General features: G+C 35.6%; 2 protein-coding genes across 2 annotated transcripts; both read right to left on the bottom strand.

Moving 5' to 3' along the window:
• Positions 1–870: 870 nt before the first annotated feature.
• Positions 871–7,078, bottom strand: LOC120130920 (succinate dehydrogenase [ubiquinone] flavoprotein subunit 1, mitochondrial-like). The gene is made up of 16 exons (XM_039148068.1): positions 6,974–7,078; positions 6,277–6,438; positions 5,590–5,677; positions 4,984–5,130; positions 4,763–4,903; positions 4,478–4,563; positions 4,288–4,380; positions 4,128–4,191; positions 3,814–3,957; positions 3,288–3,475; positions 2,833–3,007; positions 2,580–2,750; positions 2,291–2,360; positions 2,083–2,203; positions 1,967–2,004; positions 871–1,237 (listed from the first exon to the last, which is right to left on the bottom strand). The coding sequence occupies exons 1-16, from the start codon at positions 7,076–7,078 to the stop codon at positions 1,135–1,137; spliced, it is 1,896 nt and encodes a 631-aa protein (XP_039003999.1). The 3' UTR covers positions 871–1,134.
• A 6,671-nt stretch (positions 7,079–13,749) lies between these two features.
• LOC120130745 (pentatricopeptide repeat-containing protein At4g36680, mitochondrial-like) lies at positions 13,750–15,058 on the bottom strand. Its single transcript, XM_039147906.1, has one exon. It carries the CDS (start codon positions 15,014–15,016, stop codon positions 13,811–13,813), a length of 1,206 nt encoding a protein of 401 aa, XP_039003837.1. The 5' UTR covers positions 15,017–15,058; the 3' UTR covers positions 13,750–13,810.
• Between the last annotated feature and the right edge of the window lie 339 nt (positions 15,059–15,397).

Genomic DNA, 15,397 nt, shown 5'->3' with positions numbered 1-15,397 from the left:
ACTACAAACAGTGATAACAATAGCCTCAAGATAGTGAAAAACGATTCTCTCTCTCTCTCTCTCTCTCTCTATATATATATATATATATGAACTTTAATTTACATAAATTTATATATTCAAATATTATAAAAAAATGGCTGTTCCTTTTTCCTATATATATTCAAATATTATGTGGATGAAATATTGAGTTGGATCGGTTAAGATGGCCGCCCATCTGAATTAAAATTAACGTTCTAATTCCTTGTAGTGGGAGACTGTATTTTTGTCAAAAGGGCTTCTATGTTTCTCGTGGAAAACTGTATTTGCCATTCAATTCTATAATTCATAATATACATGCACTCTATTTTTGTCATCGTTATAATGATTAGTTTTTCTAAATTAATTTATTAACAAGAAAACCACTTGAATTGGTTGTTGTTGTTATTTTTTGCTCGTCTCCCTTGATAGTGAGATCCTTTGTACAAGAGAAATAACATAATCAACAACTTAACTACTGGTCTCCAAGACACTTGTCTGGTTTAGCAACCCCACACGACCACACCTTAATCCTTTATTCTATCCCCCCATTTTCCAAATATTTTGTTGTGGAAAATATCACAAGCCTGTCAAAAAGAGCAATGACCCGAATTCCACAATATTGTCACAATGACGACATGAACCACAGAACCCAATTTTCTTGAAATCTTAATCGACTCAAGGATTCTCTTCTTCTCCTGGGGGTGGGAGATTTATTGTTTACAGAAAGGGATTAGGGGACTATGGCTAAGGGATGCTAGCTAGCGATAGAGTTGATGAAGCCTTACAAAAAAGCAAATCTCGAGAGTTTAACTTTGAAACCCGTCTAGTCAGCCCACATGTTAGAGGCTAATGTTTGAAGTAAAAGTGGTCACTCGGTATAAAAGTGATAGTCGAATTCAGCAACCATAAACCTTATTGCTTACAGACAATTTACAAAAATCTGACTCAAACTGAAACTTATTGAATGCTTCCAAAATCAAAAGTTCCGATATTGATGAATGGCATAAATATTGCCAACATACTGTGCTTACAAATATTTTATTGCATTCCCGTTCACCATAATTTACCAGGCTGAATTGTTGGATCCTCGTAACCATTTGCATAAAGGCGGATAAATTAATAGACACGAGCTTTAGGTGGGAATGACTCAACCTCATCATCTAATGTGTTCACATGAACTGGCCGGTAATCCAGTCTCACCTTCTCATTCTCCCAATACCTGCAGATCAAAGTAGAACATATCATTCCCGATAGATTTTGGGCTCCCTTAGGGAACATGGGGTAAGGCACCTTCACTGCATCAGGGGAGTCGTTTTATGATCGGACACCAGAGAGTCCATTCATAAACCAAACCCTCCAGTGCATGGGAGCTTTCTAAGTGGTCTCCCAAGGAGCCTTAACCAAATAATGCAGCAATTTAGTGATATGCATTTTTTGTATAATCTAAGACAATCACTACAGTCAAAGAATAGATCTTTATCAGCAAAGAATAGCCGTACTTAATTCAATCTGCAAAGACCAATAATAAAAACTAGATTTGATCAGATTCAACTTTCAAGGCACTACCTCTCCTTTCCAATTATAAAATGAACACAAATACCATGCAGACCCCTAAACTTTATGTTCTTTACCCGTTTACTGTAAGGAACATTCTATTGCAGGCATTGATGCAGAAATGACTTGCCTGACCTGATGTTTTCTTTTAAGCAACTAAGGTTCATATTCTAATCAAGACTCAATAGCCTACAATTCCAAACATTATAAAACTATAAATCAGGATTATAATAGGTGTGCTAATAACAGAAACATGTTCTTACAACAAATACATCTTTCGATTAATTTTATCCCCCCTCCACCCCCACCCCAAAAAAAAAAAAAAAACAGGCAACCACTATATAAACAAATCTACATGTTTACATAGTATTTTTCCAATGGAAAGGGAACTTACCCCAATGTGTGTTTCATCCATTTCTCATCATCTCTTTTCTGCAAAAAAAAAAAAAAAGACTTGTACCAAAGCTAAGCAAAAAAGAAAACCAAACTTAAAGAAGGTAAAAAACTAACAGTATAATCTTCACGAGCATGTGCTCCTCTGCTCTCTTTCCTAGCTTCAGCAGAATGCATAGTGATACTGGCATTTATCAAAAGATTTTCCAACTCGATAGTTTCTATCAAATCAGAGTTCCTGCAAAACATTTTTGAAATGTTCATAAAACAAACTAAAACTACAAGAGTTATTGGGTCACCAACATTCTAGTTCCTGCAATCTTACCATATTAAGCTGCGATCCGTCAAGTTAACATCATGGAAACTTTCCCATGTCTTATCAATTAACTGACAACCTAAAAAAATAGAAAGACATAAATTAGGATTTTCCCAAGTATCAACTAAATATTAAGAGGTATATTTGGTTTCAGAAAGTAGGAATCTCATGAGCAACCTAAGCCAGGACTAAATTTGCCTTCAAAAGGAATAAGCAGAAGATTGAAAGGCAGGAAGAAGACACAAGACAGAAAAATCGAAGAGGCATAGCTAAAACATTGATAAGAAGCATTGCACACCTTCTTCTAGTGTCTCCTGTGTCCGGAAAACAGCAGCATTGTTTTGCATTACTCGTTGCATATTTAATCGGATTTTTGAAGTTGGAAGAGAACCATTCTGATTTCTTAGTTTGTCGAGCCATGCAATTGTTCTCTCACCAGAATCCTTTTCCAAAGGTTTCTGCTTCTCCCCTGAAAACAACTATTAAATGAATTAACATTTAGACATGAATGGAAAAAGTACTTGTATACAAAAAAATGCAATACAACATGCCTGGCCTATTGATCTCTGCAACACGGTTTGCACAAGCCCGACCAAAGACAACAATGTCAAGAAGGGAATTTGCACCCAACCGATTGGCACCATGAACTGATGCACAGGCTGCCTCTCCTGCAGCCATTAATCCAGGAACCACAGAATCTGGATCACTGCCTCTGATAGTAACTACCTGAGAATCAAAGCAAAATCATTCAAGTTAGACGAGCAAGAAAATCAGCAAATTATACAACATGGTGGAGTTAAAACCACAAATAGCTGACTATCAGACAAGATTATTTGAATTACCCAATGCTACATGTTTTCATTTTCAGATAGTATTGCATGCCTTTCATTTTTAAATGAGTTCATCAGTTATAAATTCATACAGACATATATCAGCATACAATTGCTTTGTGTATATCTCAAAAGAACATCACATCTAAATGCATCTATGTATCAGAATATCACACCTCGCCATGATGATTTGTTGGAATTCCACCCATATTATAATGTACAGTAGGCAAGACTGGGATGGGCTCCTTTGTAACATCCACACCAGCAAAAATGGCAGCGGTCTCAGAAATACCTGGAAGCCTCTCCTTGAGCACCTCCGGAGGTAAGTGATTCAAATGAAGATAGATATGGTCCTTCAAAGGTCCTATTGGATATAAGATCATGATTAGTAGCTCCCGAGTTCAAATTAGCATGCATGAACTAGTAATTGTCTGCGTCACACAATGCTAGAAACAAACTTATAATTCTTATGGCATGGCACATACAACGCCAAAAAATTTAAATCTTCAATAGAACTAGGACTACACAATCATTTAAAATAACAGGAAAAATAAACCAAGTATCTACTCTAAACCATGAGTGCCATATTGCAATGCCTCACTGCATATTGGCAACCTCATATAAACTCCTCAAGGGGAAAGAAAAACAGATGACAATAGATGCTGGAATATAGAAATTTCAGCAATGAAGGGATAAACATACCTACACCGCGACCTTCCCTGATTTCCATGGTCATAGATCTTGAAACAACATCCCTTGAAGCAAGATCCTTGGCAGTAGGTGCATACCGTTCCATAAAGCGTTCACCTTCGCTATTTCTAAGAATACCACCTTCACCCCGAGACCCTGCAGCAAATAGCTGACGAAACTTAGAAATGAACCCCTCTCAACTTCAACTGAACAAGAAGTACAATTAAAATTAAATTCCTGAAGGCAAAATACAATAATCATCTACATAATGTAACCAAAGAACTCAACCCGTAACACCACTTTTCATAAGTTGAATAAGCACAAACCTTCAGTAATGAGGCACCCAGCCCCATAGATTCCAGTTGGGTGAAATTGCACAAACTCCAAATCCTGTAGGAAGAATAAATCAAAAAGGGGAAAGCACATATAAGGAGATAGTTAAGGGGTTTCAGAAACCAATTTCAGGGTTATAAAAACAGAAGAAACCTGGAGGGGAAGCCCAGCACGTGCAGCCATGGCATTGCCATCACCAGTGCATGTGTGAGCTGAAGTTGCTGAAAAGTAGGTTCTACCATATCCCTGAAAGCAAAAGACAGCAAAGGTAAAGGTCCTTTGATTTATTTTGATAATTCATTTTGAATAAAATAAAATTATATATCAAAGATAAACATAGTACCCCAGTGGCCAGAATTGTTGAAGCAGCCTGGAATCGATGTAGCGTTCCATCCTCCATGTTCAAAGCTATCACTCCCTGGCAGCTTCCTGCAAGAGACATAAACAATCAAATCTAGTAAGGTGGCATGCTTGTCAAAATGAAGAAAACAACTAATGCCCAAAATCGTGGACAGCTAAACAACAACAAGAGATGATAAATATGCCAAGCCTTGGGTAACCAAGGCAAACAAAAGTAACATTCTATACACTTGATGTGAAAAACTTTAAATTCCCTGCCACAACCTACCATCACTATTCATCAACAGATCCAAAGCAAAATATTCCACAAAGAATTGGGTATTATGTCTCATAGCTTGGCCATAGAGGGTGTGCAATAGAGCGTGCCCTGTTCGATCAGCAGCACATGCACAACGATAAGCCTGACCACCTGATCAAGATAGAAAACACCAAGAAACCAAGATCAGAATTCTATCACTAATCCCAATTATCAATTTTGAGTAATTGTACCTTTTCCAAAGTCAAGGCTTTGACCACCAAATGCTCGTTGATATATTTTCCCATCTTCTGTTCGAGAAAAAGGCAGGCCATAGTTCTCAAGTTCAATCACGGCTTTTGGAGCCTCCCTGCACATATACTGAATTGCATCTTGATCACCTACAATAATACAATTCTCTTTTGTTAAGACAGGAGGTAAAGAAAAGAGAGGAAAAAGGCTGTTAAAAAGGCAGTTCATTCCACTATAAAGATGCAAGTACAATATGTGGTTTCATGCAGTATAAAAATTCAAGTCTTTGGCATAGCTCTGATGCCTTTAGCTTCATACATACTGCTTTGGCACATAGACAACCGATATAAGTAGTTTGAATAGAGTTAGAAGGGGAAAAAGAGTTAAACAATATGGTAACAGCTTCCATGAATGCAGGGAGATATAATAAACTACATCAGGCATGGCAAAAGTGTAGTTAAGGGGAACATGTAACTTTACTGGAGAAGAGAAAACTATTAAAAATAAACTATTCTAGCACCGCCAAATATTAAGGAAAAGAATATGCTTTTATACCAGCGTACCACCCATAAAATCACAAAAGATACATGTTCAAACAAGTCATGTACCTAACCAATCACTTCCTTTAACTGTGTCATACATGTGCCATCGCCAGTCATCTTCAGTCATATTTCCTAAAGCAGCATTTATGCCACCCTGAACAGAAATATCCAGACAGACAAATGAGACAATAATCTTCAAATGGAATGGTAAAGCAAAAAGCAGCACTGATCCCTCCCATAAACTCCCTACAGACTGCTTTAAACATGTAAAAAAAATGATTTTGCTTTACCAGAACCATCTTCTTTTTAAATGAATTCAAATGACATAAAAATATGGAGAAGTGCAATATGTCTTATAAAGCACATCAAAAGAAGAAATTCAAATACCTATGCATTACACTTTAAAATGAAAAAGACAGAAATATATCAAATATGATAAGTGTAGGAGTGGCAATTTATAGTCTTCAAAGAACTTTAAGAAAAGTCCACAGAATGGTAATAAGAATGACTTTGGTGAAATCCATGCTCCATATTAGTTGGACAAGAGAACACCAGTTATCGTGCAACTCGCCCAAGAAAGGAAACAACAGCAAAAGACAAGTACAATCTACATAAACCCACTATATCATTGAACAACCGTGCCCATAAAATAAAAAACTATGAATCCCACTTATCTACAAGCATACACATGCATGCCATGAACAATTGCAACAGCATAACTCATAATCACAAGCAACAAAATAGTCTAAAAACCTGGGCCGCAACAGTATGCGAACGGGTGGGGAAAAGCTTAGTTATGCAAGCAGTATTAAATCCATGTTCTGAAAGACCGATGGCTGCTCTTAGCCCCGCGCCACCAGCTCCAACCACCACTGCATCATAGGTATGATCCACTATTGTATAAGGGGATTTTCCCTGCAATCATAGCAAACGTTCATCACAATCTTCATTTTGGTGAGTTGTTTAACAATATCAATCCTAGGAAACGTTCATAATCAGTGGAACAAATAATACTTTACAAACAATAAAAAGTATATGCATTTGCGTGATTACAACTAAAGTAATCAACATCGGAGAAATGGAAACTACTCCCATTAGAAAAAGAAGAAGAAGATATCAGCTACGCTTAAGTTCCATATGGTACTTGTTTCCACAGCATCTTGGAAAAGTCAACTAAATGGAGCTAAATCAAAGATGGTTTAAGAAATATTAAGCGTAGATTCTATGCATTCATCCCCATGTCTGCCTTCTCTCATAAGCCAAACAGTCCAAACACTAACACATAGCTAAAACCAATAAAGAACTGCCGAGAAAATCCGTTAATCGTGAACAAAAAGAAAAGATAAAAACCAAAGCAGCTATTCATTATCAAATCAGAGAAGGAAAGGAAATAAAAGTCCAAACAAGGAGTTCAAAAACCCTTGAATTAAGGGGAAAGAGAGAACAGTACAGCATCAGTGGAGAATGATCTGGAAATGTGAGATCTAAGAGAATCGTTGGCAACTGATCTCTTCGAGTGTGGAACTCGAAGGCTACGAGAAACACAGCGCCACATCTCGATCGCTTTATAAATTTTTTGTTCGATAGGTTTCGCCTCTTCCAAGTTTTGATATCGGAAGGCGTATGCTCAATTTTATATATCTTTGCCTGGGAATTGTTATTGGAGAAAGAAGTGCCAGAAATATAAAAGAATAGCTCAAATAGGATGGCGACGAATTAGGAATTGAAGCGAATTGCCGATGCACGTGACGCACTATGTTCTTATATTTGCCCTTTGTAATTCTAAGTTACTACAAAAATGCCACTCTTGTTACATTTTATTCATTTTTTTTACTAGGACATGTCACGTGTATATACAAATGGGAATTGCCTACCGAAATTTGGTAATAATTATTAATAGTTGGATGAATACACTTGTAAAGAGCAAAGTCTCTTAAGATTATTGGGGATTAGATTAGTTGAATAATAGTAAATAATAATTTGGGAACTGAAAGCCAAGTCATATTTTTGTTGTTTGCCTAAGAAGGCGGTGGCAAGGTGATGTTTAACAGAGCAAAAACCAAGTTACGTGGGAGGTAAGCATTGATCCGTGACCCAAATGGTTCCACGTAAGAGAAATACCCGCTGGTGCATTTATCAGCCACGACGGACCTTTGGTGGAAACAGCATCTACGTTGCCTCCACCTTCACCATTAACATGCAGTTTCCAGATTCATTTGCTTTCTTCTACTTTAATCAAAGAGTTCGGGACAGGCGTATAGTTTCATAAAAGAATAATTAAACAAGAAACGAAACCATACGGTCCATACCATCTACTTTAATGAAGTTGGTCAACCGTATTAACTAACCAAACATCAATCTCTGAACTGTTTCAATGCGCCACGTACCAACGAATTTAGTTTCAGCGCCAGAAATGGGTTCACGTAGACAGAGGTAATTAGAATTTTAAGTCAACATATTCTCATCAAGAACACGTAAAACTAAGCTGAGAGAGACGCTAAAAAGAGGCATGTTAAAATAATCAGCATAGATGGTGAAACAGGGAATTCTATGTTTTATTAACCCAAATAACTACACGGTTAAACAACTTGAACGGATCCGGTGCTTTAAACAGTTTATTGCTAGTAATGCATAAAAACATTATCCCACGTAGAGTGGAAAATACCACTGGATTTGGGTATTTATAGTGTTCATTTTTTCTTTCTTTGTTGAGTGATAGAGAACAATGGATAATCTCACATGTTGTCGCTGTTATCCGTTCATATAGAGTTTTAATTCAGAATATTAATCAAATTAATATTTGATTTTATTGTGGACGAGTTTGCCTCTAGACTAACTTATAAATAGAGAGGCTTTCTAAGCTTCTCAACTTACTCTCAACTCTCACAAATCCTCTCAACCTAAAGCATTCCAAGCTTATTTTCTTTGTTGCTATCAAAAGAGCAGTACCACCGGCAGTCCACTTCGATTTCTGGTTAATCTCGAGGGATGATCCGCTTGTTGCAGCAATTACACACATTGGGACGAATTTGTTTCTAAGACAATGGTTTTCACCACTACACAATTTTTGTTGTTCATTTTTCAATATTTTTATATTGTCATATTAGTGCTAACGTCTCATTTTTGCAGTCTACATTTACAACAATTTAGAAACAAATTTATTATTGAAAAATATTGACACCGTTGAGCAAGTTAATTCTCAATCTTTCAAAGCTCGATGCATTGGATGAATCCAATTACTGAAGATGGTCCCAACACATTCTAATCTTCTTCGAGCAACTTGATTTGGACTACGTGCTGCTAAAGTCACCTCCACCTTCCACTCCGACGACAAGTTCAGTTACACCTGATACTACCTCTATTGGTGAAGAGGTTGTACCCAATTCATTCGTTTATATCAACAGTTTCAGACATAGTTTTAATTCAGAAAATTAATAAGATTAATATATGATTTTGTTGTGAACGAATTTACCCCTGGACTAAGCCCATAAATAGAAAAGTTTTCTAAGCTTCTCAACTCACTCTAAACTCTCACAAATCCTCTCAGCCTGAAGCATTCAAAGCTTATTTTCTATGTTGCTATCAGAAGAGCAATACCACCGGCAGTCCACTCCGATTTCGGGTGTATGAATTCTAAGAGCAACCGTGTTAACCTCAAGGGACGATCCATCTATTGCAGCTGTAATACCCTAATTTTGTCCTAAAGTTAAAATGGAAACAGAATGTAAGGAACAAACTTGCAATTGTATCTTTTTTAATTTTTGGGACTTTAAAAGCCAAAAAGAAAGCACAAAGAAGACCCCCCGGTTTCTTGTAAAAAAACAAAAAAAAAACATGGTTTTTCCTTCTCCTTTCTTTTCTTTCTTTTTCAGGATATAATAGATGCATAGGGGTGGCCACCGTTGAGCGGTGGCCGGAGTGTGAGAGAGAGGCCATCTCTCAGCCAGGAAGCACCGACTGTTGGTGGCTGTTGGTAAGCTCGTAAGGTCCTTCGGGGGCTTTGGTCGAGAGCAAAGAGAGGGAGAAAAACTTGGTCTCTTAGACCTTTGTTGGATTTTCCTCGTTCAGTTTGGGCGTCGGTCGGAGTTCGAGTGTTCGCCGTTGAGCGAAGGAAGCGTGGTTGTCGGCGTTGAGGCTCATTTTAAGCCTTTCGGCGTAGGGAGAGAAAGAACGAGAGAGAGAGTTTAACCAGGGGAAAGTTTTGGTCGTTTAAGCCTTCGATCGAGCTTATTTTGGTCGTTTCGGGGTCACCGGTTGGAGTAGGGTGGTCATTGGTCTGGTGGCCAGCGTGTGAGGGACGGTGTGTGGTCGGCCGTGAGTTGAGGGAGAAATGAGGTAGGTTTATTTTTGCTAGTGGAAATGCAAATAGGGGGAGATTTTTTTTAATTTTTGGGTTAATCACGAGGTAAGTCTCTAATCTTAACATGTTATCACTCTTGGTAATTTTGGGGGCTAATCACCTGTAAGTCCCTCCACTTCTGCCTTTATTTTATACTGTGGCCACTGATCTACTTGGATTTTATGTATTCTAATTTTAGCCTGTTGTTTTGTTTATTTTTAATTTGGTTACTGATTTATTCTAAATTGTTATTTTATTGCACATTAACTATGACGTATTTTCTTACTTTCTAACCATGGTTTATATATTTATTTATTGTTTCTATTATTACTCGACCTTGTGGTGACCCTATCCGGGATAAGATCCACATTATCATGGTTCAAACTCTCTTAACCACTAACTTTTTTATTTTAGTTTATTTTTATATATTTGTTTACGTTATTCGATTCGACCTTGTGGTGACACGATCCTGGGTAAGATCCACATTATTATGGTTCGAACTCTACTAACCACTAACTTTTTTATTTTATTTATTTTATTTTATTTTTATATATCTGTTTGCGTTATTCAATTCGACCTTGTGGTGACCCGATCCGAGGTAAGATCTACATTATTATGGTCCGGACTCTACTGACCACTAACCACTAACTTTTCTAACTTACTAACATTTTAAGTTTTGTTTTATTGTTAATACTAACATATTGACTTTTTATTTTTATTTTTATTTTTATTGTTCTTATTAACTTACTAACATTTATTTTATTGCACAAACTAACCCGCAAATTTTCTAACATTCGAATATTCAACGACCTTGCGGTGACCCGTCCTGGGGGACGCTACACATTATTTATGGTCCGAGTTAAACGGTTAAAACAACACATAACCTTTAAATTTATGCAATTTATTTCTTTTTTATTTATTTATTTTGCTGCACTTTAATTTTCCCGCATTTTATTTCAGTCCCTTTTAATTTCCAGAATTTAATTTTTTTTGTATTTTCATTTAAGCATCTTAACTTACACTTCATTTTATTTTAGTCACTGATATGTAATGTGGTATATTTATTTTTAATGCCTATACTTTTAACTATTTACGTTTGAACTTTATTTATTTATTTATACTCTTATTTGGTTGATATTTTAATCTTAGTTGTTTGTTTATAAAGTTTGCATGTTGGTGCTTTGTTTATGCTAGTAGGCTATTGATGTTTGACTCGTATTTTAGGGCAAAAGTGCCCATATAATGCTACAGAGAGTGTTTAATTCTCAAACTAACGTGCTTCCAACATTATTTCTCGATCTAACGTATTTTCTACAGTAATCACCTAAAAACTCCATGATATCTCGACGTCTTTGGGCTAAAATTTTCATACATGGATTACTCAGCGTCTTTAGTTAATTTTTTTCTGTATACTGTGCATTTTTGGAGATTTTACAAAAAAAATCGCCTTTTCCTTAAATATTTACGTTTCAGACACCCTTTGAGATAATATTCCTGATCTAACACCCTTTGACACACGCACCATATAGGCACGGTGCATGGGTCGCGCATTGAATAATTATATATGTATTTCTCGGCTTTTAAACTTTTCTCTCGGCTATAAATACGCTCTCAACCCGTAAACATTCACAACAATCCTCTCAACTAGGAGAATGTCGTCGCTTCAGTACAGATATCCAACATCATTGTTTCCGTTAATTTATATAGATTTTCATCCAAACGAAGCAGACCACTTTCCATTTTATAACTGCAAAAAAATAAAATATTTAAATAAAATAATAAAAAAATTAAATAATACAACAATTAAATATAAAATATTAACAAAATATTAAATATAACGAAGCAAACCGCTTTTCATTTTATAACTATAAAAAATAAAATATTTAAATAATACAATAATAAAATAAAATACTAACAAAATATTAAATATAATAAAATATACCTTATAAATAAAATTTGAACGAGGTTTGATTTTTTAGAGAATTTGAGAGGATTTGGTGTGGTGAAAATATTTGAGAGTGGGGGTATTTATAGATGGGATGGATGGTGTGAATAGTCAGTTGGGTCGGTGGGATGGATGATGATGATGATGATCCGTAATATTTTATAAAATTATTTATATTTTAAATTACTTACCCTCAAAGTTTTCCTAGAATATACTATACGTATAGGATTTTGAAAGGGTCAAAAACGCATCAAAAAGTGCCAAGTGGTAATTGATAGACATAATTGTATTGTGTAATTTAATGCATGAATAATTTTATAGAAAGTAATTAAAAATTTGCTAGATCTGTAAAATATTCTTAAACAGTGCCTAACAAGTAATTAATTTATGTTAAGGTGATATTTGTGTAAAAACGCTAATTTTTTTTTTTCTAAATCTTAATTAAAGACGCTTAGAGATTCAAGAAACAATCCAACACCCCTAAAGACGTCGAAAGATCTCAAAACACTGTAGAAAACACCATATATCATGAATTAATCAGATGAGTGCATTAGTTTGAGAATTAAAAATTCCCATATCATTATTTGGGCACTTTTGCCCGTATTTTAGATTCAAAATAGAACTTGGTTATCTTTATTATTGTTACCCTTTTATGCACATACCTAGATTATTATTCAAATTTTATTTTCTTTATATAAATCATCATTTTTTTATGTATAGAAAAGATAAATTTTGTTGTGAGGGAGATCCATGAAGACATCTCCCGACTACAAGGGAAAGTGCATTTCAATGATTTTTTCGTACAAAAGGTTTTTCGTATTCGATAGTCTTCTTCGTTTTTATTTTTTTATTTTTCTTTATATCGTTCCATTTTTATTTTACCTTATTTTTATTTTTGATTTAAAAGATATAATACAATGTCTTTTTGTAAAAGTCTACTAACTACAAAGGAAATGCATTTTCGAAGATTGTTCGCACAAAAAGAGCATTCTTTTCTCCGAGCATTTCTAAAAATTTAATATAATACTATACTCTTTTAAACTATATCATCCATAAAATTAAAGAAACACCATTTTGTGAGGGCTTCTTACTTCTTAGACATCAAACTTGGAAGAATGTTATGGGAGCTTCATTTGATACAAAATATACCTATAGAGATCGTGAGTTATAGAAGTTCAAAGTAAGCTAGATGCGAATCAATTTGATTTTTTTAAAAGGAATAAGTTGTTTTTGCATGTGTTTATTTTTTATTTTAATATTTGATATATTTTCGATATAAAATAACGAGTATTGAAGAGATTTATGAATCTTAACAACTTATGAATCTTAACAACTTATGAATCATACGAGGGTTCTAACAGGGCGATGTTGGAGATGGCACTAAAGAAGCAAAAGTTTGAAGACAAAGATTTGAACCTACTCTTGCACTAGTTATCGTCTTTAAATGCAAGGCATTATCATCATGGGTAATTTTTCTAGTTTTTTGCTGAGATTTTGATGGCTCTTTTTTTCTCAAAAATTGAGCAGTTTTTTGAGATTCACATGAAGGGAAATAATTATTATCAAATTATTTATTCGTATCTTGTGAAATTATTATTATTAACAGGGAAAATTAAAAAATATCAGGCAAAATATTCATCAAGAAGAGCCATTTTAGACAGAGATAGAACAATGCTCAATGACAGAGGAAAATAACTAGTTCTCGCAGCAAATTCGATTATCAGAATTTCCTTCCTATTCCAAGACAAGTAGAACAACAAAACAAACAAATAGCAAACAATTGTAACATCAATCAATTCTTGCAATCAATGCAGAATCAACATTTCCAAAACTATCACCATACAAGTTTCTATGTTAACTTTACCTGAAATTAGCAGAGCTGATTGCATAATTCATCTAACATTCATAGCTGCAAATGAAGCGGAAGCAGCTAATTCAAAACAACCGGCAAAGAACTGCTACAATTTCACTTCTAACCAGCAGATTCTTTGGCCTCTTGAGTTTCAGGCTTCAGCATTACCATCACTGCAAGAAGACAAACCAAGTTCTTTCTCGAGCTTCGTCCATGCATTCAAAAAGTTAGGAGGAAACGTCTTCTTTACCGTCCTGATCAACCATTTAGCGTCCTTGGTCATCTTTTTCATCACCAATCCCTCTGCCAAATACTTCAATGTGTTAAAATCTGGAATCTTATTTAACCTTACGCTCTCTTTGAACACCTTATAACCTTGCTCGTGCAATCCATTTAAACACAAATAAAACACCATAGTCCTAAAAGTAGCCGCATTTGGGTTGCACCCATTACTTTTTAATCCTTCATAAACCTTCTTAGCTTCATCCAACATGCCTCTCTTAAAATAACTTGTCATTAGATAATTATAACTAATGGTATCCGGCTTCAAACCCAGGCTGCTCATATCATCAATCAGCTCCTTCACTTTCTCCGGATCTCTGCCTTGAAAGCATGAAATTCGTACGTTATAAGCAGCAACATCTAATTCACAACCGGTCTTCGTCATCTCAAACCACAAAATCTCAGCCTCCTTTGTTTTCCCCTTCTTATACAAAGCATTTAAAATTGTTGTATAAGTAACCGTAGTCACCTCAACGTTTTTCCTTTCCATCTCTCTTAAAACCTCGAGCCCTTTCTCCGGATTACCAGCTTCGCAATAAGCTTTAATTAAAATCCCATAGGAAACTTCGTCTGGTGAAACGCCTTCGTATTTCTTGGGAATTTCGTCGAACAGTTGGGGGACTTTATCAAACTGCCTCCACTGGCTGCAAGCAGAGAGTAAGGTGTTGAAGGAAATGGTTGATCGTGGGGTACCAAATTGGTCCATTTGATGGAAAGTTTTGATGGCGTGATCTAACATGCCAGCGATCCCATACGATCTGATGAGAGTGGAGAGGAAAGGCTCCTGAGAAATCTTGGGGTCGTTTTTGTGGGACTCGATTAAGGATTCGATCTCGGAGAAACGGCGGGACTTGGCGAGGCGGCGGACGGTGAGGTCTTGAGCGTAGCGTGAAGAAAGGGAAGAGCAGTGTTTGGAAACGGAAGAGTAAATTTCGAGGGCATTGTCAGGGTCGTATTCAGTGAGGAGTTTGCTTTTGGCTTGGGAAAATGAGATGGAGGATGAGTTAACGCCAGCTGCGACATTGGTGGTGGTCGAAAAGCGGCGGAGGTGGCGAAGACGAATACAAGATGACATCTTTTTTGGGGACTTCGAGGTTTTGGTTAGGGTTTTAGACACGAGAGAGAGAGAGAGAGACTCTTAAACCCAATGAAAGATCTTTTAACGTTTTTTTTTTTTGAAATATTGTTAAGTTTGTTAAATGTTCTATGATTTTCTTTAATCATTGTCAATCAGATACAACCATGAATTCTTTGTCAAAAAATATTACATACTAATAAAATAAATATTATATTTGCCATGTGAACGAATCGATTCTCTTTATTGTATTAATAAGATAACTATTATATTTATCATATAAATTAATCAAATTTCTATTTTGAAGCGAAGCCAAGCAAAAGGTAGAGAAATCACTAAAAATAAGCAACAACAAACTACATAATTTTTTTTCTTAGAGCA

Source organism: Hibiscus syriacus, unplaced genomic scaffold (genome assembly GCF_006381635.1).
Source record: "Hibiscus syriacus cultivar Baekdansim isolate YM2019G1 unplaced genomic scaffold, ASM638163v2 tig00110548_pilon, whole genome shotgun sequence".
Taxonomy (NCBI): domain Eukaryota; kingdom Viridiplantae; phylum Streptophyta; class Magnoliopsida; order Malvales; family Malvaceae; genus Hibiscus; species Hibiscus syriacus.
This window is presented reverse-complemented; position numbering and strand designations above follow the sequence as displayed.

Bases quoted from the DNA above. Each gene is read 5' to 3' on its own strand.
- LOC120130745 (XM_039147906.1), bottom strand. From the start codon at position 15,016: ATGTCATCTTGTATTCGTCTTCGCCACCTCCGCCGCTTTTCGACCACC.
- LOC120130920 (XM_039148068.1), bottom strand. From the start codon at position 7,078: ATGTGGCGCTGTGTTTCTCGTAGCCTTCGAGTTCCACACTCGAAGAGA. The intron at 4,564-4,762 runs GTAGGTTGTGGC...TGTCTCTTGCAG, and splicing joins TCTGTTGATGAATAGTGATG to GAAGCTGCCAGGGAGTGATA. The intron at 3,958-4,127 runs GTTTGTGCTTAT...TATTTGCTGCAG, and splicing joins TGGGTGCCTCATTACTGAAG to GGTCTCGGGGTGAAGGTGGT.